Source organism: Acartia tonsa, chromosome 6 (assembly GCF_053477335.1).
Source record: "Acartia tonsa isolate MP-2025a chromosome 6, ASM5347733v1, whole genome shotgun sequence".
NCBI classification, from domain to species: domain Eukaryota; kingdom Metazoa; phylum Arthropoda; class Copepoda; order Calanoida; family Acartiidae; genus Acartia; species Acartia tonsa.
The window spans coordinates 53,168,423-53,194,339 of record NC_137265.1 but is presented as its reverse complement, the minus strand read 5'-3'; the positions used below and the strand labels follow the sequence as shown (position 1 = coordinate 53,194,339).

At 32.7% G+C, this 25,917-nt stretch overlaps 1 protein-coding gene across 1 annotated transcript in view; it reads left to right on the top strand.

Moving 5' to 3' along the window:
• rb (adaptor related protein complex 3 subunit ruby) overlaps positions 1 to 25,917 on the top strand; it is a 32,711-nt gene that overhangs the window by 504 nt on the left and 6,290 nt on the right. Inside the window, exons 2-31 of the mRNA XM_080165291.1 lie at positions 25 to 90; positions 689 to 766; positions 1,432 to 1,526; positions 1,958 to 2,115; positions 2,651 to 2,777; positions 3,310 to 3,396; positions 4,509 to 4,629; positions 5,148 to 5,248; positions 5,830 to 5,929; positions 6,546 to 6,641; positions 7,187 to 7,326; positions 7,636 to 7,726; positions 7,932 to 8,039; positions 10,174 to 10,227; positions 10,977 to 11,108; positions 11,423 to 11,529; positions 12,253 to 12,296; positions 12,517 to 12,653; positions 16,248 to 16,361; positions 16,778 to 16,905; positions 17,260 to 17,353; positions 17,737 to 17,823; positions 20,550 to 20,640; positions 21,043 to 21,159; positions 21,580 to 21,652; positions 22,039 to 22,116; positions 22,250 to 22,257; positions 22,846 to 22,923; positions 23,624 to 23,681; positions 25,678 to 25,776. Coding sequence (XP_080021417.1) covers positions 25 to 90; positions 689 to 766; positions 1,432 to 1,526; positions 1,958 to 2,115; positions 2,651 to 2,777; positions 3,310 to 3,396; positions 4,509 to 4,629; positions 5,148 to 5,248; positions 5,830 to 5,929; positions 6,546 to 6,641; positions 7,187 to 7,326; positions 7,636 to 7,726; positions 7,932 to 8,039; positions 10,174 to 10,227; positions 10,977 to 11,108; positions 11,423 to 11,529; positions 12,253 to 12,296; positions 12,517 to 12,653; positions 16,248 to 16,361; positions 16,778 to 16,905; positions 17,260 to 17,353; positions 17,737 to 17,823; positions 20,550 to 20,640; positions 21,043 to 21,159; positions 21,580 to 21,652; positions 22,039 to 22,116; positions 22,250 to 22,257; positions 22,846 to 22,923; positions 23,624 to 23,681; positions 25,678 to 25,776 — 2,867 coding nt within the window. The remainder of the gene's footprint in view (positions 1 to 24; positions 91 to 688; positions 767 to 1,431; positions 1,527 to 1,957; positions 2,116 to 2,650; positions 2,778 to 3,309; positions 3,397 to 4,508; positions 4,630 to 5,147; positions 5,249 to 5,829; positions 5,930 to 6,545; positions 6,642 to 7,186; positions 7,327 to 7,635; positions 7,727 to 7,931; positions 8,040 to 10,173; positions 10,228 to 10,976; positions 11,109 to 11,422; positions 11,530 to 12,252; positions 12,297 to 12,516; positions 12,654 to 16,247; positions 16,362 to 16,777; positions 16,906 to 17,259; positions 17,354 to 17,736; positions 17,824 to 20,549; positions 20,641 to 21,042; positions 21,160 to 21,579; positions 21,653 to 22,038; positions 22,117 to 22,249; positions 22,258 to 22,845; positions 22,924 to 23,623; positions 23,682 to 25,677; positions 25,777 to 25,917) is intronic.

Here is a 25,917-nt window from a genome sequence, read left to right as displayed (position 1 = left end):
AATTTTTATTTATATTGTTTGTAGGCAGTTGATATGGACCCGTCTACGGGTGCCAACATCCTTAACTCTGAGTACAAGAAGCATGGCGATCTCAGGAATGGCAGTTAACTTTACTTTTTCCATTATAATATATGCTTCACTAAAAAGAACAACTTCTTGTAAAGTTGTTTAAATATCAAAATATTCAGATTAATTTTGTTTCTTGTTCCGAAATCAGAAAGTTCAATGTCTATCTAATTTTTCTTTAAATTATCAAGAAATTAAACTTTGCAGCATGTACCTTGATGCTAAAGATTCGTAAAAACTAATTGACACCAATTTGACACCAAAAGAAGCAAATAACAAATGTGTTCTCATCGTTAAAGTTACTAAATCAGTCATAAAGGTTAAGGTCTCCTTTGTGTTTTTAAACACAATCAAAAGATTACAAATAAAACATTGTGCCTTGACATTAAAGGTTATAAACCCAGCAAAAATTTAATTTTTTTTTAAACACGAAAAAAGGCCAACAACCTTGTCTTCTCCTTATTATTAAGAAAAAGAAGACAAACTTGTTTATTTACGGTGAAGGTTCTAAATTAAATTCTCCTATTTATTTCTTAAACACAATAAAAAGTTTATAATTTAGACAATCTACCTTTACGCCAAGGGATCGAAATTAAGCTCAAAGTTAACAGCTGTTTACAACCTTAGAGAGATGTTGGATTCCAGCAAGGACAGTCAGAAGTTGGATGCTATGAAACGAATTATTGCAATGCTAGCTAAGGTAAGAAAAGAAGATTGAACTTTTGTTTTAGAGATCTTAAGTAGACCATTAGTTTATACTAAGATGATTATCTAGTATTAAAGTATGTTTTCTTTCATCATTTCATGTAGGTATTTCTTATGCCTTTTTAAAGATATATGTAGATAGTTTTTACTTCTTCCATCAATACCTAAATATTTTTTTAATGTTATCTTATAATTTGTATGACCCTTGGGACCTCTAAAACGGTGGTCTCCAAAAAGTTAGTTAGTTTATGTTTGTTTTAGTTGCGGTTGTCCTGCGCTTTTACCATGTTTCAACTAATTTTCAACCAATCCTCCTATTAATTTGTATACCTTTGATATTTATGGTCGAGATATTTCTGTTTTATTACTAGCTCTAGTTAATAATATTAAATGCATCCAACCATTTCATATCATTCCTTTGTCTGGAGGTCCTAACTATTATTTGATTTAATGGTCTCAATGTGTTAGACTTTTTTTCCATCTTTAGTCAAAATATTGAAATCATGACCCTACAAAAAAAATGTTACTTTCCTTCCATTGTCTTTCTATTTATATGATATTTTATAATAAAAAATCGACGGCAGTTTAAGAATATTGAAAGCATCAAACCCTTTTATTCCCTGACTTTTGTCTAAAAGTCCTAACAATGTTAATATTTAGGGTCGGGATGTTTCTGATTTGTTTCCAGCTGTAGTAAAGAATGTTGCCAGCAAAAATATTGAAATCAAGAAACTTGTTTATGTTTATCTAACAAGGTAAGAATATTTATATATTTTTTGTTTGGCTTTTATGGACAAATGACCGATGATACGAAAATGAAAGCATTTAGGATTGATTCCTTTTTTTGTCGGTTCTCAGTAACCGAAATTATGTTGTTTTATTTTTGTATACAATTTCTACAAAATCAGTAAGTATGATTTATGTATAAAAGATATCAGAAACGAGTTTTAACTAGCAGAAAAAAATCTAAGTCGCTATAAGGAAACATGGTTAAATGCTCTTAAAGTGCAATTAAAAACTTCCATACACATCACTGCTTTATTTGTCCTGTCGTATTTAAGATCTTGGGTTAAAAATATGCACAATCTATTGTCACAGAAATTTCTATTAGAAAAAGATTTTTGTTGCATATGATTCATTCTAATTATACACCATCAGTTATATTTATTTACTATTTGATATTCAGGTATGCAGAAGAAAAGCAGGACCTGGCCTTGCTGTCCATCTCCACCTTTCAGCGCGCGCTCAAGGACCCCAATCAGCTGATACGCGCGAGCGCTCTCCGAGTCCTGTCATCTATACGCGTCACTGTTATTGTTCCAATTATGCTTCCTGCAATTAAAGGAATGCTATCATAAAAATAAAATGGCTTAAAACCATCCCTAAATCTTCCAATAAATTAAGAAAGAAGGGTACATTATACTAGTAACCAAAGTCTTATAAAGTTGTTTTCCTATTCATTTGCTAAAAAACTTTGGGTACTTTATGAGTGTTCAAAATTTTCCTCCAATAAATTCCATCTTCAGAAGAGGTAGTTTTGTTAATTAGGGATATACATTAATATATTACCCATTGTCTAATCCCTTAAAAAATCCTTGATATAATGGGGGAGGTAGGTTGTGCTGAAATTCCATAAAGGTGTGAGTTTTAAGGCTAAAAAACATTAGTAGAACGATAATATTCACTAAATATGTGTTTTCCATATTGAATAGAACCATAGACAACAAAATTTTATATATTTATATTAAGTGAATTTTATCGTTCTACTACTGTTTTTAAGCCCTAAAACTCACACCTTTACGGAATTTTAGCACAACCTACCTTCCCCATACTAAAATTTGAAATTATTCTAAAAATGATAGTATTATCACTCCTAAAGAATCTGCTGTGGACATGTCACCGTTTGTGCGCAAGACAGCTGCCCATGCCATACCCAAGCTGTACAGTCTAGACCCTGAGATGAAGGATGAACTTATTTCAATCATTGAGAAACTTCTGGCCGACAGGTACAGTTAGTTTTCAGGGAGGGACGGGATATTTGTCTGAAAATTACACTGATACCATATGTTTTAGAAATACGTTTTTGCTGAAAACTTGATTGTGTTTAACAAACCCTTTAGTGTCGAAACTCTTCCACCAGTAACTTTTACAGTAAGGACAATTTTTTAAAATTATTAATGGAGATGCATATAAAATTACTGTCTTATCCCTTAAGAAAGATTCCTGGATAAAGAGTTCAATGTAAATCATACATTTGCAAAATTGTCAATTTTCATTTGATTAAAGGTAATTTTCACAATCGTCCCAGGTTTAGGTATTCCTAAAGATTTCTTAATTTTTAAGTGAAAAAACTTTAACTTTTTAATAACAGGAAGAAATGATATATTGTAGATTTTCTCTTTCTGCTTATTAAAATTAATCAGAATTAAGGCAAAATGTGTTTTTTCTTCTGCATGATAGCTAAAAGAGCATGCTCTAATAATATAAAAGTAAATGATATTTTACTGTTTGAAAAAGGTGAAAATTATTGTAATTTAGGACAACTCTTGTGATTGGTTCAGCAGCCATGGCTTTTGAGGAAGTATGCCCTGAGAGAATTGATCTCATACATAAAAATTACAGGAAAACATCATTAAACTTCATTTAACAAAGATATTTATTTCAATAAATATTAAGAATACAAAGACAAAACCTTCAATATTTAAGGTTGGGGGTAAGGATTATCTAAATTTTGTCAAGCAAAATATAGAGAAAGAATTGAGATTCAGTCACTTAAAGGACGCCTGCAAGAACTCCCACGCTTTAACTGCTGAAAGACTGCCACAAGTAGACCCAATACCCCAAATTTGAAGCCTTCAGCATAACAAGAAAGTTCTAGGCATTTCAAAATAGCATTTTATGTACATTGATATTTTGAAAGATTTCCAATGCTCATAAAAGAAAAAACAATTGTAAATTACGTCGCCTAGACACAAAATTATAACCTTATCTTTGTCAGAAACTTAGATTACCGGTAACTGATTACATTTTTACATTAAAAACACCACATTTCATAGTCAAAATCTATGAAAAAAATCGATTTAAATTGCATTTTTAAACGAAAATCATAGCGGACACAAAGGGGGAAACTTATACAAGCTCAGCTGTGATTGGTTGTTTAGCTGATTCAGCCTTCTGATTGGCTACAGTACATTCGGTACAATGCAAGTTAAACTTAATTTTTTTTAATGATTTTGACTATAAAAATGGGTATTTTTATTGTAAAAATATAATTAGTTACGGGCAACCTAAATTTATGACAAAAATAAGCTTATAATTTTGTTTCTAGGCCACGTAGTTTAATTTCAAAATTTCTAACATTAGCATTGAATTTGTTTCAAAATTTCCATTGTATATAAAACCTCAATTTAAAATGCCTAGAACTTTTTTGTTATAGAAGCTGAAGGCTTCAAATTTGGGGTAATGGGTCTACTTGTGGCAGTCTTTCAGCAGTCAAAGTGTGGTATTTCTTGCAGGCTTCCTTTAATAGACAAATCAGCATTTTTTTTATATTTCTCCTATGGTTTTATGGTACTTAAGTTATTTCTCTTTGTTGGCTACATGTGCTGATACACATTTTGCTTTACCTCAATTTTCAGATACATTTAATGACATTGACATGACAACAATGGTTAGAAATGCTCCCATCCCCAACATCTTTTAATATTTTAATAAATGATATGTTAACTCTGCAGGAAGCTGGTTAATCTGTTGGTTGATGTGGAGGAATGGGGACAAGTTACCCTCCTCAATATGCTGACAAGATATGCTAGGACACAGTTCATTGATCCTAATATTGGTTTAGATTTTCCATGTGAGGTAAGTCACAATTTTTTACCTTTTTAGCTGGGGGGAATGTTAATTTATCTTCATTTAACTTATCCCTTACAATGCAATGTGGAAAAGTTACCCTCCTTAAAATGTAAACCAGATATGCTAGGACACAGTTTTTTGATCCTAATATTGGACTTGATTTCCCTTGTGAGGTAGGTCACAATTTTGTATTTTTGTTAATTGGGGGGAAGATTTATTTATCTTCATTTAACTTATCCCTTACAATGGGGACAAGTTACCCTCCTTAATATGTTAACTAGATATGCCAGGACACAGTTCATTGATCCTAATATTGGACTTCAAGTTCATGTAATTGTGCAATTGCATTGATTTTAATAAATGCACATTTCATACAATAGATCCTTAGGTATTGACTCTATTAAATGTTTTGAGGAGAATGGTTTCGGTTAGGGTATTATTGATGGAAATAAACGTTTTTTGTGGATGTATCTCATATTTCTGCATTGGTAAAATTTGATGACACTGATCATTCTGTTATTAAGGAGAAAGGTTTCTATGAGAACTCTGAGGATGAAGAAGAGAATGAGAAGATTATTATTGAGGAAGATAAAATTAAACCTTATAAGATGGATGCTGATCATAGGTCAGTATTTTCTTTAATGCCTGTCTGTCTTATATATCTAAAGTTTTCAACCAAGAATTCCAATTCTAAGAATTTTGTTCTTCATCGTTGGGGACTAGGGCATCAATTTATCTTCTACTAGCGGCTACGCCCCTAGAGGCCTCTAGGGGAACTTGAGAAGAGGGAAGTTGGATTGCAACGGCCAATTTTAAAAATAAAAAGTAAAAAATTGTGCAATTTCTATGTTGCGTTCAAGTCTCTCTACAAATATTTTTTAATGATTTTTTGTGATTTCTCTTGAGAGAGGTAGGTGGTACCCTCCCCTAAAATAGTTATAAACCTTCCCAGGACCTATGAGAAGCTACCCTGTTAAGAAGAACCCGATCGGTTCAGCAGCGAGATCCTTCGGTACAAACAGAAAGACAAACACACATCCTGTTACTTTATTATAAGGATTAGCATATTATATTTTAAATGCACCAGTTATCTTTACACCAATATTTTACTTAAAATTGAATGTTATTTTCATCTTGTCCTTCAGAACCCATTCCTTAATTTATTCCCCTAAAATCTACATTTGTCCTATTTTTGTTTTATTCTAGGTTGTTGCTACGTAGTACAAAGCCGCTGTTACAGAGTAGAAATGCAAGTGTAGTTATGGCTACAAGTCAACTCTACTGGCATCTAGCTCCTAAACCAGAGGTATGCAAATTTAAACATTAATTGCGGCATTTGCGCTATGTTAACTTGGCTGTTATAGAGTAGAAATGCTAGTGTTGTTATGGCTACTAGTCAACTCGACTGGCATCTAGCGCCTAAACTTGAGGTATTTAAATTTTAACATAAGTTGCGTCATTTGCGCAATGTTTACTTGGCTGTGGAAAAGTAGTAGAATTGATATGACATCTTACTAGCATTTAACTTACAAATGCCATGCCCTTGGCCCATAGACCCTTTTCAATCATTACATTTATGAATTCTGAACAAAAATTTAAAAAAGAACTTTAAATAGGATGTAATTTTGACACTAAGCATAAAATAATTTGATGTATCAATGTCAATAGTGGCTGTTTTTTGGCAAGAAGTTTGCAAAGACTGTTAAAAATTCAATATCATTAATATAATTTTTTTTGAAAAAAACTACATCATCTTTATATTTCTGTTGGTTATAATTTTACCTTTTACCCTTTAGATCATACACAACCTATGTTAGGAAGTTTATTATCCCTGTTTATGTCTGGATAAATCCCTAAATGGCAACTATACTAATATGAAATGCATTATTTTTACCTGATTTTGTAGCTGATTTTTATTACAGATTCAAGTGGTTGCCAAAGCACTGGTGCGTCTGTTGAGGTCCCACTACGAAGTTCAGGCCATTGTCCTTAACTCAATTGCAGCTATGACGGTTCAGGTACATATTTATGATAGAATTATCCTATTCATATAAAACCATTTCATAAAAATTACACCAAAAGACAAGTATCTTAATATTTTATTCGTTGGCTCAAAAACTTTGAGCACTTTTATTTAATGGTAATGGTTGCTTCCAAAGTTCCGAACTAGTCAAATTATTCAACCAATAATGTGGTAATTTTGATTATCAACATTGGCTTATCCCCCAAGTTGACCCTTGGAGCTGCAAACTTCATGCTTTACTTGCTAAAGTTTCAAAGACTTTTTTAACTGCTGCTCATTCCTAATAATTCTAGTTTTCCTTTTCAAATATCTTTCATCCGTACCTGCGCCTGTTATTTTGCTGCGCTATTTTTACCTTATTTTTCCTCTTTTAGAAAACGGACAGAGCTAGAATCTTTACTTGCGTCTTTTAATTGTCATTGCTGGACTACTTTATAGCATATATTTCCTATTTCAGGAAAGGGTTATGCCAAAATCTTTCAATCGTAATTGTGCCTGTTCTTTAGCTGCGCTATTTTCTAACTTATTTTATTATTTTAGGAAAAGGGTGGAGCCAAAATTTTCCAACCATACCTGCGCCTTTTCTTTGTAAGATCCTGTGATCCAGCCCACGTCAAGATTCTGAAGCTAGAGATTCTGACAAACCTGGCCAGACCTGATAATATTTCTATTCTGTTAAGGTAAGCTTTGCTTTTCGAAGCTATTTTTTTAGATTTTATGGCTGTTCGTCTGTCCAACTAAGAACCTAGGGGCCTCGAGAGTTTTAGTTTTAAAAAGAAAGTTTGATATAAAAATTTTGTGGGGAAATTTATCATGTTAAGTTAGAGGAACTTTTTTACAAAATAGTTAACTCTCCCTTAACCTATAAGAAGCTTCACTATAAAGGAGAACCATATCGGTTCAGCGGTTAGTAAGATCATTTAAGACAGACAGACATCCTGTTACTTGTTACATAAGCTAAAGATTCTTAATGATAAAGTATTTTTCAGGGAGTTTCAGTCTTACATTTCTGGGGGTGAAAAGTCTAGTGTGGCCGCAACAATACAGGCCATTGGCCGTTGTGCTTCTTGTATACCAGAGGTAAGCCAGGAATGAAGTGATTATATTATACTGGTCTCCAAAGTGTCCTTAAAACACCCTTTCCTTCAATTTTGCTTTAAAACATTGAGGTAATGTGTTCATTTCTATAACAAAATCTTAGTTTTAAAATCTGGTTAACATGAAGCGACAGTTAGTTTTTTCAAAGGTCACAAGTTTTCATGAAAACTAATCTTGTACTTGTCAGGTAACGGCTACCTGTTTGACCGGCCTAGTACAGCTGCTCTCCTCCCCTGAGCAAGCTGTCGTCGCAGAGTCGGTCTTGGAGATCAAGAAACTTCTGCAAAGCCAACAGGTAAATACTCTATTTAGATCATGGAAAGAAAACGAAGTAGAGGGTTTTGTTGGATTTCACAGTAGCTTTTCTCCCATTTCTAGCCCCTGCGGGGGGGGGGGGGGGCTCTTAACTTGCGATGCCAATTTCCTAACCCTGCGGGGCAATCATTAACATTTACCTAACATAACCTATTAAAAGCTACTGTGAAAATACGACGCACGAAACCCTCTACTTCGTTTTCTTTCCATGATCCCTTTTTTTTTGTAGCGCGTCCTAAGTATTAGTTAATAAAACGGACTTTGCTTTGCTTAAACGAGAGCAAATGATCTTAAGGAATATACGAGGTTTATGTTTTTTATAAGTAACTGTTTAACCGTAGTTTTTATGCACAAAATTGAAATTTTAACTTGACGAAATATCATTAAATGTTTTGTTGCGTTCAAAGTGTAAAAAAATAACATGACAAAACATCATCATATGCTGTATAATGTAAAAGTACATTAATCAAACTGTTAACATTATTCGATTTACCACCCCTTTAGCTAAATAGATATAAGAAAAACTAATACATTGGCATAGAGCTTTAATAAGCTTTAAGTTTAAATAAAAAACGGACGTAAGGAGAGTTTAATTTCTAAAGAGGATTTGCTTTTAAGAAATGCAAAAAAGAACCAAATTAAACATCTAATATATTATCTAACGTGTATATATTTGTTGTCAAAATAGGAAAGTTAATATTGTTTACCAATTTTTACACGGATTTTCAGGGATAGGTTTATACTGGTATCCAAAGTTTTATGAATTCGTTCTTTCATTTGTAGGTTTAAAATCTTTGGTTACTTTTATTAAATCTTGATTGGTAGGTACGCCATGTTGGTTTAGAATAGGAATATCTAAACTTTTAAATAATATTTTTTTAATCTACAAAAGGGGCAAGTAATTTTTTTTATTATTTTTGGGGATTTAAATCAACTTTCTTGATCTTTATTTTTATTTTATTGTATATTTTGATTGATTGATTAGCTATAGTTTCTTAGAAGTCGGACCTAAGTCGTCATGGAGTAGTTTGAAACACTTTTGTATAGCCACTAGGACTAACTCCACATTCAAGCACATCTATTGTATATAAAGTTTTGTTAATCAATATCATTTCAAATCTTTTCGCTACTATTAGGCATAATCGTACTTGTTTACATCATTACTGTCACGCGCCTGACATGTGGCAGGTACTCCCTGTTGATTTTGTTTTGATATTGCAAGCTTAATTTACTTTTGTGCTGAAGAGAATTGCACAAAGTTTCCTTGGTCAAACTTTAAGCAGTTCCAGAGATCTTTATTTACATGCTATAACAGCAAAATACAAACTATAACCTAGCAGGCTCCCTATTGATATATTTATTTTAAGAAAGACTTTGAAAAGCACTCTTTATAAACTTTTATATTAGATTTTAGTTAAAGGGTTGTTCATACAATCTTATTTTTTTTACATAATTGCCATTTTGCAATATTTTTAGGAAAAAAATAGCTTAACACTTGCATAGGGGTAGTTCAGGAAGTGGGGGATATTGGAGTTTTTATTACAATATTTTTTATGAGAAAGCTTTCATTTTTTGGCTTAAAAACTTTGGGTACTTTTTATTAAATCTTGATTAGTCCAAACTTTTCCACCAACTATTTTAGTCTACCGGGGGTATTTTTGTTTATTATAATTAGGGGTAAACATAGATTTATCTTATATCTTGTCAATTAAGATCACTGAAAAGTTTATGCTATATATGAGTGAAAATTGTTCAATAACCCAATCTTACTTTATTTTAATTATTTTATGTGTAAAATTCTACTTTGGTAGCTATCAAATGTTATTTATTATTAACATATAATTTTTGGTAATATTTCTAAAACACTCGTAGTTGATGTGTTTTTGATTTTGTAAATATTTTAAAGGAAAATTTTTACACAGTTTGACATAATAGATAAAAATGTAAAAATCTTAAATTGACGTACAGATGTTTTGGCATTGATTACAGAGTTTTTAGGCTTTTATAATTTTATTGAAATGTTATAGAAGTCACATTACAAAGATTAAGATGAATATTACGATCCTATTATGCCTAAATAACAGGCATGATTCATTGTTATTTTTTAATTTTAGGAAGAACATACTGATATTATTTCCCAGATGGTCAAACTTATTGATACTATCGAGGTAAGAGTTTTTATGAAAGTAATTTTTTATATCCAGGGAGGGAGGGAACATTGGAGTGTAAATATTTTACTGGTGTACAAAAGTTTAATACATAAATTCTTTGAGTGGTTTGTTAAAAACATGATTGGTAATTAAAATAATTGGGATGTACATTAAGATATATAAGTTTTTATAAAGAATTTCAATGTTAGAGGTAGATTTGAAATCTTAATATTTGCTTTATCGACTAAAAAGTTAGGTTTCACCATGGTTTTATATGAAAAAAACTTTGAAATGTTAAGCATTGTTTGGTGCAATATTATCGAATGTTTTGATGAGTTCAAACTGTTGTTTAATAGCTTTGACACAAACGTATATTATTGTGATTAAAATGTATATTTAGAAAAAGTGTTGGTAACTTGTAAACAGGTAATTAATCTACTTTTGCAATGTACAACATTTGATGCTTTTCTGTAGTGTTATTTTGTCCTTTGAACTCAACAAAGCATCTGATGATATTGCTTTAAAAATTGCTTTACATTTAAAAGTTTTTTTTTCATATAAAACCATAGTGAAACCTAACTTTTTAGTCGATAAAGCAAATATTAAACATAAACCTAGTATAATTTTTTTGTATAATTCTTTATTTAAAAGCGCAAATACAATTTAAGTCCATTAATTTTGACATCTGTGATTGGTGGATTGAATACTATCTGCGCTCTAATTGGTTGAATGATGTATGACCCTTAAGCTTCTACCTATCTATCTAGGTATCAAGTGCTAGAGCAGCAGTACTATGGGTGGTAGGAGAATATTGTGAAAGAATCCCCCTACTGGCCCCTGACGTCCTTAGGAAGATGGCAAAATCTTTCTGCAATGAAACTGATGAAGTTAAGCTACAGGTGAATATCTATTTTGCCACAGTTTTTTCCGCCAGTCACTAATTAAAACTAAACATCTAAAATTGCAGGATGGATGGGATATTGGACTGTAAATTATACTAGTACCCAAAGTTTTATATACCAAGTTTTCTTATTCCTGGACTCTAAAACTTTGGTTACTTTAATTGAATTGCGATTGGTTGGTTCAAAAATAGTAGTGTCTAAAACTTTCAACCAATAATTTTAATCTACGGAAGGGGTAATTTTGTTTATCATTAATTGTCTTATCCATTTAAATCTCCAGAAGTTTTTCATTCTTTTAAATTTTTTTTCAGGTTTTGAACCTTGCAGCGAAACTATTCTTGACTAACCCCAAGCAGACCAAATTGTTGGCCCAATATGTTCTTAATCTTGCTAAATATGATATGAACTATGATATTAGGTGAATTCATTAGTAGCGCAGCTACTCTATAACTATGGTATGTCCGTCTGTATGTCCTACAAGCAAACTAAACTGTTGGCCCAATACGTGCTTAATCTGGCTAAATATGATATGAACTATGATATTAGGTAAATTCATTAGTAGCGCAGCTACGCTATGACTATGGTATGTCCGTTAAGCAGGTATAAGTAGACTCAAAATATGTTCTTAATCTGGCTATATATGATATGAATTATGATATTAGGTAAATTCATTAGTAGCGCAGTTACTCTATAACTATTGTACGTCCGTCTGTATGTTCTACAAGCAGACTAAACTGTTGGCCCAATATGTTTTTAATCTGGCTAAATATGATATGAATTATGATATTAGGTAAATTTATTAGTAGTGCAGCTACAATATAACTATGGTATGTCCGTCTGTATGTCATACAAGCAGATAAAACTGATGACACAATATATATGTGCTTAATCAGGCTAAATATGATATGAACTATGATATTAGGTAAATTTATAAGTAGCGTAGTTACTCTATAGATAAATTGTGTCAGTCTGTTGTCTGTCTTGCACAAAAAGGCGTAGTAAGTGAATTTGTTTTTTTATCTGGCTCAAAATGATTTGAACTGTAATCCGGTCGAAAAGTGAAATTTTACAATTATCGGTTTATTTGCGGCTTGTTTAGATTTCTAATTTGTTGAATTGCTTATGTCTTTATTTTTTGCAGGGATCGAGCTCGTTACATCCGAGTCTTCCTATTTCCAACACCAGGTATAATAATATAGTTTGTTTATTAAAATTTAATTTTGTGGACTAAAACTAGTATTGTCCAAAGTTTTCAACCAAAGCTTGGGTAATTAACTTTAGCGTCATAAGTGGGTTTAAACTTATCTATTGTCTACTGTCTTATTTCTTAATATTCATGAATAGACCCCTCTAATTTATTCCTAATGACACTTAGGAGAATTGAACTGATACCTTTCCATTCCAGGTAGTGAGACAGGAAGCGTCCAGAAGCTGGCCAAGAAAGTATTCCTGACCCGCAAACCTGCGCCTGTATATGAATCCAAGTTTGCCAACAGACAGGAGTATCAGCTTGGATCCCTGTCGCATTTCATCAATGCAAAGGTAGGCTTGTCCGTCCGTCTGTGACGCAATGGGTGAAATGTGTTTCTCGGCTGTTTTTGAAGATAGACAGCTGAAATTTTTAGTGGAGATTCCTATTACATATGAGCTTCTACTTAAAACATTATTTTGTCCGCCTGCTGTCCGTCTGCGCCTGTTTATAAATCCAAGTTTGCCAACAGACAGGAGTATCAGCTTGGATCCCTGTCTCATTTCATCAATGCAAAGGTAGGCTTGTCCGTTTGTGACGCAATGGGGTAAATGTGTTTCTCGGCTGTTATTAAGAATAGAAAGCTGAAATTTTTAGTGAAGATTCTTATTATATATGAGCATCTACTCTATACATTATTTTGTCCGTCTGTCTGTCCGTCTTTGACTCTATGGGGGAAATGAATTTCTCGGCTGTTATTGAAGATAGACAGCTGAAATTTTTAGTGAAGGTTCCTATTACATATGACCATCTACTCTAAACACTATTTTGTCCGTCTGTCTGTCCGTATGTGACGATATGGGGTAAATGTGTTTCTCGGATGTTATTGAAGATAGACAGCTGAAATTTCTAGTGAAGATTCCTATTACATATGAGCATCTACTCTATACATTATTTTGTCCATCTGTCTGTCCGTGTGTTACACTATGGGGGAAATGTGCCAACAGACTAGACGAGAGTATCAGCTAGGATCCCTTTCTCATTTCATCAATGCAAAGGTTGGCTTGTCCGTCTGTCTTATTACATATGAGCATCTACTCCAAACATTATTTTGTTCGTCTGTGACGCTATGTGGGAAATTTGCCAACAGGCAAGAGTATCAGCTAGGGTCCCTATCAATGCAAATGTAGGCAGCACAAATACGTTAAAATAAATAAAAAATTGCAATTGGTATATTCAAGAATATTTAGAGATAAGACAATGGACGATCATAATCATTTACCAATAAAACTAAACAAAACTACCCCTTATATAGATTAGAATTATTGGTTGAAAAGTTTAGAAACTTAAGTTTTAGACAAACCATTAAAAACTCAAGAAAAGTACCCAAAGTTTAAGAGCTAACGAATAAGATAGGATGGCTATAAAATTTAATACCAGTGTATTTTAAAGTCACCTCCCTAACTGAAAATCTTTATACACAACCAGGGAGGGAGGTATTATTGGTCTTAATTTATGCTCTTTTGGCTACTTTTTATTATTTTTTTAAAACTAGTTTTAAGCAACATAAGAGGTAATTTTGTTTATCATTATTGGGGATGTACATACATTTTCCCCATAAAATCCCGGATGCACAACATTGAAATTTTTTTCATTAAAAGTTTTTTTTTTAAAGAAGTTTAATCAAGTGCAAGTCTATACACCAGCGTTTCGTAGCCGTATAATTTTGATGCGGCTCCGCGGAGCTGTATCTGGAAATTATTATATCAATTTTTGTTCATTATTGAATTTGATTAAAGTTATATAAAAGTAGAAGGATGTGTGTCTATTTGTTAAGTAACAATAGTTTTTCAGTTTATTATATAGAAATAGACCGTTGCCAAATTATAATATTACTTTAAAAAATCATTTTTAGCTAATCTGGAGCCGGAGCCGTTTTTAACGAAAAATACGGCTCCGGCTCCACCAAAAATGTTGCTGCTCCCGGCTCCGAAACGCTGCTATAAACTTCAGGTATACTGGGATTTCACAATGGACAAAAAAAACTCTTTGTCCCTTATAATTCAATTATGTTAAATTCTGCTTTATTAGCCTTGAAATATAAGGGGAAAATTGGGATGTAAATTCCTATTTCTGAAATGAGAAATAGATGGACTAACAGACAAAATGAATTATAGAGCTATGTCCAGTTGTTTAGCTGTCTATATTGAATGGCAGTTAAATAATTCACGTTTTGTATGGACGGACGGACGTATATTTCGAATTATATAATAGATTCGTTACCAAAAAAACTAAAAGTTAAAGAAAATTAGAAGTCTCTAGAGTACAGCATGACCCTCGAAAAAGTATTTTTAAGCATCTGCAGCCCTTATTTCTCAATGAATTATTCAAAAATGCATATGTCCTTGTTCTCCATAGTATTCCACGTAAGTAGATATAAAAATATTTTTTTTACCTCCATTAACACCGGAGATTTTTAGAGCTAAAGTTTTGAAAAAGTGATTGAGAAAAAGAATTTTTTTTTGTTTCTCTTATTTTTTGGATGGTTATATTATGTTTTTCTGGCAATTGAATAATGAGACACAAAGAAAAACAAGTGAACTAAATATTTCTTTTTTATTCCACCAAAAAATATAAATTTTTAATGGCAAAAAATACTACTGAATAAATTGATTATTTGCAAATTTTAGGTTATTTATTAACCCTTATTTATAGAAAAGGATTAATTATGACAGTTGCTCCGCCTACTTTTCTGACATGTCAATTATTTAATAAGGGGTAAATTAAGCTTTTTAGACTAAAAAATCATTATGTTTTATTTTTATTTTCTTTATAACTTTTTTGTTATTAAAGTTAGGATTGTGAAACAAAAACAATTTTCCTGCTATATTCATAGAGAATTATTTGGTTTTTTAATCTTAAACAATTTTGCCTAATAAGTAAGTTTTTCAAAATATCATTAAACTAAAAAGACTCAAAAAATATGTGTAAAAAAATGCTTTTTACTCAAAAACTAAATTTTTTATTTCATTTTTGTATAAAGTTTCTGCTAGTAACAAAAATAAAAGGATTTCTAGCTTAATTTTGCTAAAAAAGTCGTATCATGTTAAAAGTTACTTTTTCCTCAGTCACTTTTTCAAAACTTTAGCACTAAAAATCTCCGGTGTTAATGGAGGTAAAAAAAATATTTTTATATCTACTTACGTGGAATACTATAGAGAACAAGGACATATGCATTTTTTAATAATTCATTGAGAAATAAGGGCTGCAGATGCTTAAAAATACTTTTTCGAGGGTCATGCTGTATTATTTTAATTTCAAGGTAAAAACATTAATTTAAAATAAATGCTTTAAAGAAAGGTATATGATATTATATCTCCATGCATTTAGATTGAAATAATTATCTAGGTATTTTCTTTTAAAGTGAACAAATACATGCTCTTTGTGTTTTTATTTAAAATAATTTACAAAGAAAAGTCATATGTTTTGTCAGTGGAATTTTTTCTCATGATTTCCACAAGGGTATAGTACCCGAAGTAAAACTTTATTACCTAAAGTTTTTCTAGTTGTCTAAAATATGAATAACTTCCTTCCCTTAAATGTAATTTCTTGCTTGAATTGCAACCCTAATATAATAATACTAGCTTCTTCGACCCTAGCCTCTTGGGGCTTTGCCACCTCCACATTTTAAATTAATTGTCCCACCCCCAAAAAATGGAGGGAGTCGATTTTTATTTGTTTGGGGGTTGGGGGTGTCCCACGCCCCAAGAAAATAGCCTAAAACCACTACAGGACCAGTAGGTATATTCCCTGAAGAGTAGAATCCGATCGGTTCAGTGGTTACCGAGATCTTAAGGGACGGACAGACATCATTCTACTTTATTTTATAGATAGCTTTAGAAAGAAGTATTTTTTCCTCAATAATAATCCTTTCTATTTAATTGTAGGCCAATGGATACCAGGACCTGCCAGAATTCCCCAGCACCCCTCCAGATCCAATTGTAAGAAACGTCGAGCCTCCCAAACCTGTTGAGAGTCCCCTTAGGAAGATCAATAATAAGGTTTGGATAAGAACTTAAAATAAATTAAAATTCTTAGTGATTTGATTTTGTTTGCTTTTTAAGATCTTTAAAAATTGCAGGATTTATAATTGTCAGGGTAGTTTTGTTTCAAGGCATGTTTTTAGCTATGTCCAGTTAGAGATGCAATGGTTTAAATTCCTTTTTAGAATGGCCTAGGAATCTCTCTCCACTATTCAGTATTTTCCCTATGCCCTTTTTGGTGGACACAATATAACCTAACCTTATCTGACCTAAAGTAATAAACATACAAACCTAGAAGAACTACCCACTACCCCGTATTTTCAATGTATTTTTAAACAAGAGGGGGGCGAGGTTTTATAGCTCAACATTAACTTGGCTTTTTGAGGGGTTTTGCTGAATATTGCCTATGAATTAAAACCCCTGATTAATTTTAGGATAAGTTTGGTGAGAATGGACACGGAGTTGGTCTTTCCGGTGATGGTGGAGCTGCAATGAGTGAATCTGGCACTAGTGATTCTGAATCTAGCTCGGACAGCTCAGATGAGTCAGAACAGGAGATTAGGTAAGGATAATAATTGATTGAGGATGGATAATTGACCTATGAATGATAATTATGACGAAGAATTGTAAAGGAAAATTTTTCCACAACCACCTCACCTTTTTTTCCTCCCCCTTCTTACCCACTCCCCTTCAGTTACATAAAGAAAATAAATAAGTTATTCGCCAACTTTACCCCAACGAAATATTAAATTTTGACGGCATTTTCAATTGGAATTAATTGGCTGAACAGCAGCCCCTGGATAAATATAAGCTTGATTGAGGATTGATTGATTAATGATTATTCATTTATTACTTGATTGACTGATAGACAGATAGTTAAACATCTATTTACTTTTCTACAAAAATGAACATTTAGGCCTAAGAAAGTTGTAACTGCCAAGGAAAGTGTATCTGCTGCCGCTATCAAACCGCTGCCAAAGAAGGATTCACAGCCAGCTGTTGCTGCTAAAGTAAGTTAAAATGCTTTTAATCATTTTGCCTCCAACTTGTCCACCAGTTTAGAGAAACAGTTGATTAAAATTTTATTTTTATTTCGGGAGCTCTAATCCTGAAAAGGACTTATCCTTATGATAGGCGTTGGCCTAATTTACTCGCAACAGTAGTGAATCTGCTCGTCGTCGGGGAGGTGAAGAGTTTGATTTTCAGCCCAAACCACGTCACAACTAAAGATGTTGAAAATCGTGATTACCACTGCTGATATGTCAGGTGCGCGACATAAATGATTGGATGTATATTTATTAACCCTATCTAACTAAGCATAAAATTAAGTTTTAAATCAACTTACAGTTTTAAACACATGGCCAGTTTTTCTTATTTGTGAAATATGCTTCAGACCAAGAAGAAGCCGACTGAAGAATCCTCAAGTTCAGATTCTGATTCCAGCTCTAGTGAGGATGAAGTCAAACCAAAATCTGCCCAGGTATACTTTTACTTGGACTGTTTATTTTGCTGGTACCCAAATTTTATTTATGCATGGGTTGTTAGAACTATCAAGTATATGTGTCCAAGTTTTTCCATAATGATCTACAGAAGGGGTAATTTAGTCTGTCATAATTTGGGTTGTATTTTAATTTATCGTCCATAGTATTATCCATACACCGGTGTCCTGGATAGGAAACAGGGTTTTTTTTTAGTTACGTATGACAAGACCTATATTTCTATGACCGGGCGTGTATGACAGTTCAGCACATAACTTTCATTAAATCACAGCTGATCATTTTTATGGATTTTTTTGAAAATTATTTTTTACCTATATTTTCATAGTTTTTCCCAAAAAAACCACAATATTCTCACATTTCCAGCTTAGTTATTCTAAATTCATGCAAAAAAGTATAATAGACGATATCTATAGCAAGATCAATAACCTCAATTGACTATTCTAAGATTTGTAGGTAAAACATAAATCCTGGATGTGATAAAAGGATCCTTTGAGGTTCCACCAAAAAAGTTTAAACAAATCAGAATCAGCAATGATTTTGTACAATGTACAAAGTAAATCACTTCTAGATACCAAGCATATAGAGGACTGGTAAAATTTTTTCATTACTGAAACCAGGGAAACCTGACAATCAGTGTTCCAGCTACTGCCCTGTCTCACTTCTTTTTCCTGCCTGCATGATTTGTCCCTACCTGAATGATGCTGTTAAACTTGCAGACCAACATTATGGCTTTCACACAGGCAGGTTCACCACCACTGGCTTACAGAGTATTAAAACCTTAATTAACAGCCTAAACAATAAGAAACCAGTTATCAGAACAGTGCCAGTTGCCATTTATTTTTCAATAGCTTTTGACACTGTAAACAATGAAGTTATATTAATGCACTAGACTTGAATGAGTACATGTAATGTTTTTATGTGAATACCTTAGAGGTAGACAACAATTTGTTGTTATCAGAGGATCTAAATATGCATACAAATCTGCCAAACAGGCTGACCTACAAGGAGGGGTCCTATACCATGTACTATTTGAGCTGTAAATTTCATAAATGCCAACACCTTACTCTAATTACATCTAGTTTCCTGTGCTGACAACCTTAACAACATAGGTCCCCTTATTTATACTTATGTCAAGGACATAAAAGCTTACTTAGCAGTTCTTAATGATTGGTTAAAAAGTCAGAACCCATTAATTTCTCCAGCCAAATCATCTACAATAGTCTTTACCACCTTTTCAAATGAAGCAGGCACTGTAGTCATTGTTGAAACAGTACCATAAGTCAGAAATCCTAAGTTTTTAGGTGTTACATGTGATCTTTTCTAAATCGACCATCTTGTTAAGGAGCCTAGAAACAAACTAAACCCTAAAAACAAAATGCTTTAAGCTCTCTCCACCAGAGAAAATACATACAAAGCAATTTGCCAGTCCCTGATATTCTACTGCAGTTCCATATTTAGTCATGCCAGCTGGGACAGCCTACTGTTTGTTGGAAAAGCTGCTCTGAGAACAGCCATCTACTGTCACGTCATGAACCAGGAAGCATTCGTTACCAGATATATTTTACCATGAACTGCAGTAGATCCAAAAGCATTACCCAGAACAGCTAAAACCACCCTGTCCCAATTCTTTCAGGCTACAATGTTTACCTGAATACCTTAAAGGCCAGAATAAACAAGAATCTGGTGCACTTTGTGTCTGACACAGGCAAGAATTTCACACAACCACCATCATTTTAACTGCAACCACAACCCATCAAAACCTTTAAAAGCAGCCACAATACTGAACTGACTGTTTCCAATGATGATGAGCAGGAACAAACAATAATACAGGAACTATTTAGACATCAAGTCAGCAAGGAATCAATACTGAGCATGATAACTTGTCAATATTACAAGGAAAACTTTATACAGATTGCTGATTCTGAAGCATGTTAGTTTAAACTTCATTGGTGGAACCTCAGAGTGACATCTTATAACAGCCAGGAACTATGCCACAAGAATTTATGAGGCATGCATGAGGGACTTAAAAAGTGAGTATTTTTTTGTGTTGACTACCAAAACAAACTTCAGTTTTGTTTAACTGTTTAGACATTAATTCAAATAACAACTTTAAATAACTCTTACCCAACTTCTAGACTACAAATCTTAGATTAGTTAATTGATTCTGAAAGATCTTGTTATTGATGATAACATAATCTTTGGTTCAGCTGTCATCTATTATACTTTTCTTTGAATAAATTTAGATTACCTAAGCTGTAAATATGAGAACATTGTGTTTTTCTGGAGAAAAACTATAAAAATCTGGGTAAAAAAGTAATTTTCAAAAAAATCCACAAAAATGATCAGCTGTGATTTAATGAAAGTTATGTGCTGAACCGTCATACACGCCCGGTCATAGAAATATAGGTCTTGTCATACGTAACTCAAAAAAAACCTGTTTCCTATCCAGGACACCAGTGCATACATTCCTGTTTTCTGTCTGTCTTACTTAAAAATTGAACATTCTTTTCATTAAGTCTTGAAGATCAATCCAGTAATTGCACCAAAAGTAACACAGTGTAGAGACAATCCGACCACATCATCGTTTATATTATTGGCTTAAGTGACATTTGACTAAATATTCACAAACATCCTATTCTTAATTATTGTGCCTGATCATCTATGGTATTGAATCTATCAGATAAAATAGGTATTTTTTTATTTTTAGGTGAAACCCGCCAAAAAAGACACCAAACCTGCAACCAAAAAGACGACATCCACAGCACAACCTCCAGCCTCTAAACCGGTTTCAAATCTAGGAACACGCTGTTTTATTTAACTTAGTGGCTTCAGGCTTGAAGGGGGACATTGGACTGTAAATTACACTGACACACAAAGTTCTTTTGTTCGTTATCTTAAAAGTTGGGGTATTTACTATTTTTCATTAATTTTTGATTAGTTGGTTCAAACTAGCAATGTTCCAACTTTTAGTTATTTAAATAAATTTTGATCCTCATTATATTATTAAAATTAAACATCAGTTTATCTTTCATTGCATTATTCCTGTAAATTAAAATTATTATATAGCTGCATTTTTTGCCTTTTGGAATCTGCAGGACAACCATTACAAATACAGCAGGTTTCGCCAAAAAAGGGGACAGATAGACAGTCAGACATTGATCTACTTTGTGTGATAAATAACAGCGTGTACCTGGAATTAGACCTACTGCTGGATCTGGACGGTCCTGTAGGCGGCCTGGGAGCTCCAGGCCTGCAGCCAGCACCCGTTCTTACACCCACAGCAGGGGGACCCGGTACACCCACCAAAAAATCTGATGGTTAGTTTTTGTATTTGTATTTTTTGAGGGGGGGGGGGATGTTGTGTCCCAAAACAAAATCCTTAATACATTGATTACGAGATCTGTAAAATAATGACCACCCCCCCCCCCCCTTTATTTAGAACTTTGTAGCACAGAATATATTAATTACGAGATGTATATAATAATAACCCCTCCCTTTATTTAGAATCTAGTGATGGTATAGCTCCTATGTTTGTATCAAGTGTATCCCAAGAACTTTGTAGCACAGAATATCCCCTTAATTACGAGATGTATATAATAATAACTCCTCCCTTTGTTTAGAATCTAGTGATGGTGTAGCTCCTATGTTTATATCAAGTGTATCCCAAGAACTTTGTAGCACAGAATATCCCCTTAATTACGAGATGTATATAATAATAACCCCCTTTCTTTATTTAGAATCTAGTGATGGTATAGCTCCTATGTTTGTATCAAGTGTATCTCAAGAACTTTGTAGCAAGATGAGCACAGGAAAATATTCATGCAACTTTATATAAGATGAATTTTCCACTAAAATTATTTGTTACCTATTGACCTTTCCCTGAAAAGTTTAAGCTTATTTAGCCATTTTTAAACACTTAATGGAGACACAGGCTAATTTAGTATGCATCGGACTGTAATTTACACTAGTACCCAAACCACCTTACATTATTCGTTGGCTAATAATACTTTGGGTACGCTTATTGAATATAAATTGTTGGTTTCAAACTAGTTGTGTTAAAACCTTTTAACCAATAAATAAAATCCACAGAAGGCATACTTTTGTTTATCATCATTGGGGCTATTGATCTATTTATCGTCAGTTGTCTTATCACTAGTATTTATGAAGAAATGCATGTAATTTTTGGTAAAAACAGGCGGAGTTCAAGTAGATTATAGATTTACGCGGCATCCGCACATCTACGCACCTGACATGATGGCTATACAGCTCACTTTTAACAATCAGGAAAATAATCCTTAGTTTTTTTTGTAGTGTAGCTACTCTATAATTGATCATGTATGTCCGTCCGTCTGTTTTATATTTCTTTCTCCATATGTCCATTGACATGATGGCAATAAAGCTCACTTTCAACAACCTGGAAAATAATCCTTAGTTTTTTAGTAGTGCTAGCTACTCTATAATTGATCGTGTTTTTCGTTTTCTGTCTTTCTGTCTGAAATGCTGTTTTCTATTTGGTACTCTCTGTACTAATTTACTAGAGTTAAAAAATCAGGTAAGATATTAAAGAATCTATTAAAATATGCATCTAATTAGAGCCTGTCTGTCATTTCTTCTGTTTGTAATGCTGTTTTCTATTCGGTACTCTCAGTACTAATTTACAAAAAAAAAGGAGGCAAGCTTATAAAGGCTAATGCCAAGGATCTATTAAAATATACATCCAAGTAGGGTCTGTCTCTCATTCTTTTTGTATGTAATGCTGTTTTCTATCTGAAACTCGATGTATTAACTTTTTGGTAAGGTTTAAAAGACCAAGATTTTATTGAAATAGACATCAAACTAGCAGTGCAGATACTGTATGTACAATATATTACAAGTCCAATGCCTTTTCTGTTAAAATTCATAAACAAAATAAAGCATACAAAGCTTGCGTTACAGATACACAGAGTAAGGATCCTTCACCATTATAGAAAACACTTCAAAAATAAGGATTAATTTAAAACTCTAGAGTACTGATGAATGTGGCGAGATAAAAATTGGAGCCACCAAACTGGCGGCTGGCATGGCGATACATCCTTTCCCAGGTATTACTTATGTTTTAATAACTACATAGTAAAAAATAGAACAATTCTGTACTACTTTAATTTGACTCTTTAGGGTATTTTTAAAATTTTAATGATTATTATACTATTTTGTTTAAAAAGTACTTGATACAAATTATGATAATTCTTTACTACTTTAATTTAACTCTTTAGGGTATTTTAAAAATTTTAAAGATTATTTAAAAACTATTGTTAGAAAATAGCCTAATTCTTTACTAATTTAATTTGACTCTTCAGGTAATTTTCAAAATTTTAATGATTATGATACTATTTATTTAAAAACTACTTGGTAGAAAATAGAATAATTTTTTAACAGTAAATTTGACCATTATGAAACACTATGTGTCTTATAGCCCTTATGTGTCAAATCTATTTATAAAAAAAATACATTAAATTGTCATTACTTTATTATAGAAGACTATTTTACTATTATTACAGGGTTATTAAAAATAAACTAATGATTATTGCTACTTTATTAATCTATATTTTATTACTTGGGTGTTGCACCAAATTTTCATATAAACTTATAAAGCAATGCTTGCAGCTGGCTAAATTAACGATACCCTCACCCCCTCATTCCTTGGAAGAAAGACTAACCAATAAATGAGGTCAATATCAGGCTAAATTGACAAAATATTTTTCTTGTCAATATATCCACGTTTATCCTATATCCACATTGTAGGTATTTTGAGCCTTGCTCCTGGACAAACGGTCAACGCCACCCTGGGAATTGATTTCAGGTAAAAAAATATATTCTGACTTACAGACGGACAGACAGAGTAGCGAAGCACACAAATCTAGCACAAGTGTTTCGTAAAAAATCAAGATAAATTGAACAAACGAACTGATAAAGTAGTTTGTAGAGGAAAATTTTTGGAAGAAGCCAATTTTACACAAAAGGTATATTTGTTAACAAAATTAACAGTCTACTAACGGACAAATTAAATAATAGAGTAAATGGTAAATAATTAGAAGAATCTTTAACCATTCATCTTTAGTAGTAGGCTAAAATTCAACATCATGTTAAAATCTAATGTCTTTTATAGCATAATCGACAGACCGACGGAAAAAAATGAATGACCGAATTGGTTAAAGGGATCTTCACGCAAAAAATTCAGCCGTCTATCTTAAATGGAATACATAGATGTACAGACAGACAGACAAAGAAAGTTATAGAATAGCTTTTCTATAAAAAAAACTTATTTTACAAAAAGGCAAATAACTCTTACATATCATTTTCTCAAGAAAATTCCTTACTTCCAACTTTTAATGAAAAAACTTCGCTGGATTTTTAGTAGCGAAGCATCTCTATAGATAACTTTGTATATGCGTCCGTCAGTCAGTCCGTAACGCTATGAGGGTAATGTGATTTTCTCAACTGCTATTCAAGATAGACAGTTTAAAGTTTTGTTTATAATCCCTTCTTTGGCAACGCCTCTGAAGGGGCGTTTCGTCGTATTTTCACATTAGTTTGTATAGGTTATTTTAGGTTAGGTTAAGTTGGGTTGGGTGATTGCCCCGCAGGGGCTAGAAATAGCGGAAAAGCTACTGATAAAACGCCCCTTAAGAGGTGTTGCCACAAAAGGGACTATACCCGAAATTTTTATACCTATGAGAATCCAGTGTGTAATCTCCTTTGTCCGTCGGTCTGTCAGTCATGCTAAAAATATAGAAATACATGAGAAAGGTTTTGTGCTTATTCTCCAATAAATCTTTTCTGGATTTTAACAAATGCTCTTTAAATCTTTTTATCCGTATCCTCACGAAAGACTTCTTGGGCTTCGCTACTTACGGATGATGTCATATTTGTTAGATGAAGTACAGCTACTCTTTACATTGATAGTTATTGATTTACACATAGTTTTTTCATAATAAACAAAATTACGATTATCCCTTTAAATTATTGGTTGGACCTGCCTGTTTGAATCAAGATTTAAGCTTTTAAGCTAATAAAAAAGAGAACGTTTTCATAAAAAATTGGGTACCAGTGTAATTTACAGTCTAATGGCCCTTCCTCTCTTAAAGTTACTCCATAAGTGCTGTGACAATAAACGATAATTTGATGTACATTCCTAATTATAAGAAATAAAATTGCACCCTCTAAAATTTCAACCAACAGAACAAATGAATGCAAATTTTGGGCAGCAGTATTATTTAAAGTCCAATGTTCCCTCCCTCCTTGCTGATAATACATTTTCTTTTAAGGACACACCTAATAATGATAGACAAATTTGGGTACCAGTATAATTTAGAGTCTAATGTCCCCTTCCTCCCTGCATATAACATATCTACATATTTTAGTTTATGGATACACATAATTGTGATAGACAATATTGCCCCCTCTGCAGATTAATGTTATTTGTTGCCAAAGTTTTAATCAACTTTTTAAGTTTTAATAAAATTAACCTAAGTTTTAAAGCCAATTAATGAGAATGTTTATATAAAGTTTGGGAACAAATATTATTAACAGTCCAATGTCCCATCCCTGCCTTCTGACAATCTATTTTATCCTCGGGACACATCTTCCTATGATAGACAAAGTTGCTTCCTCTTTAAATTAAAATTTATCTAGATCTAGTACATTTCTAGTTTGAACCAACCAATCAACATTTAATAAAAGTAATCAAAGTTTTAAAGACAATGAATTCAAATGTGTATAGGTATATATTTTGGGAACAAATGTTATTTACAGTCTAATGTCCCCTCCCTCCCTGCTAACAACATATTTTATCCTAGGGACACCACCCAGCCGGCAAAGTTTGATCTGGTGATCAGCAACCGGCCAAATTCTGTGGTCCTGCAGGTTCCAACTGGAGAGATGGTCAGACCAGTCAGGTAGAGTTGATCAGGGATCTAAATGGATAAGACATTGGTCAATATATTGATGTACATCCCAATGATGATACATAAAATTACACTTTCTGTAGATTACAATTAGTGATTGAAACGTTAGAACACTCAACTTAATGACAACAA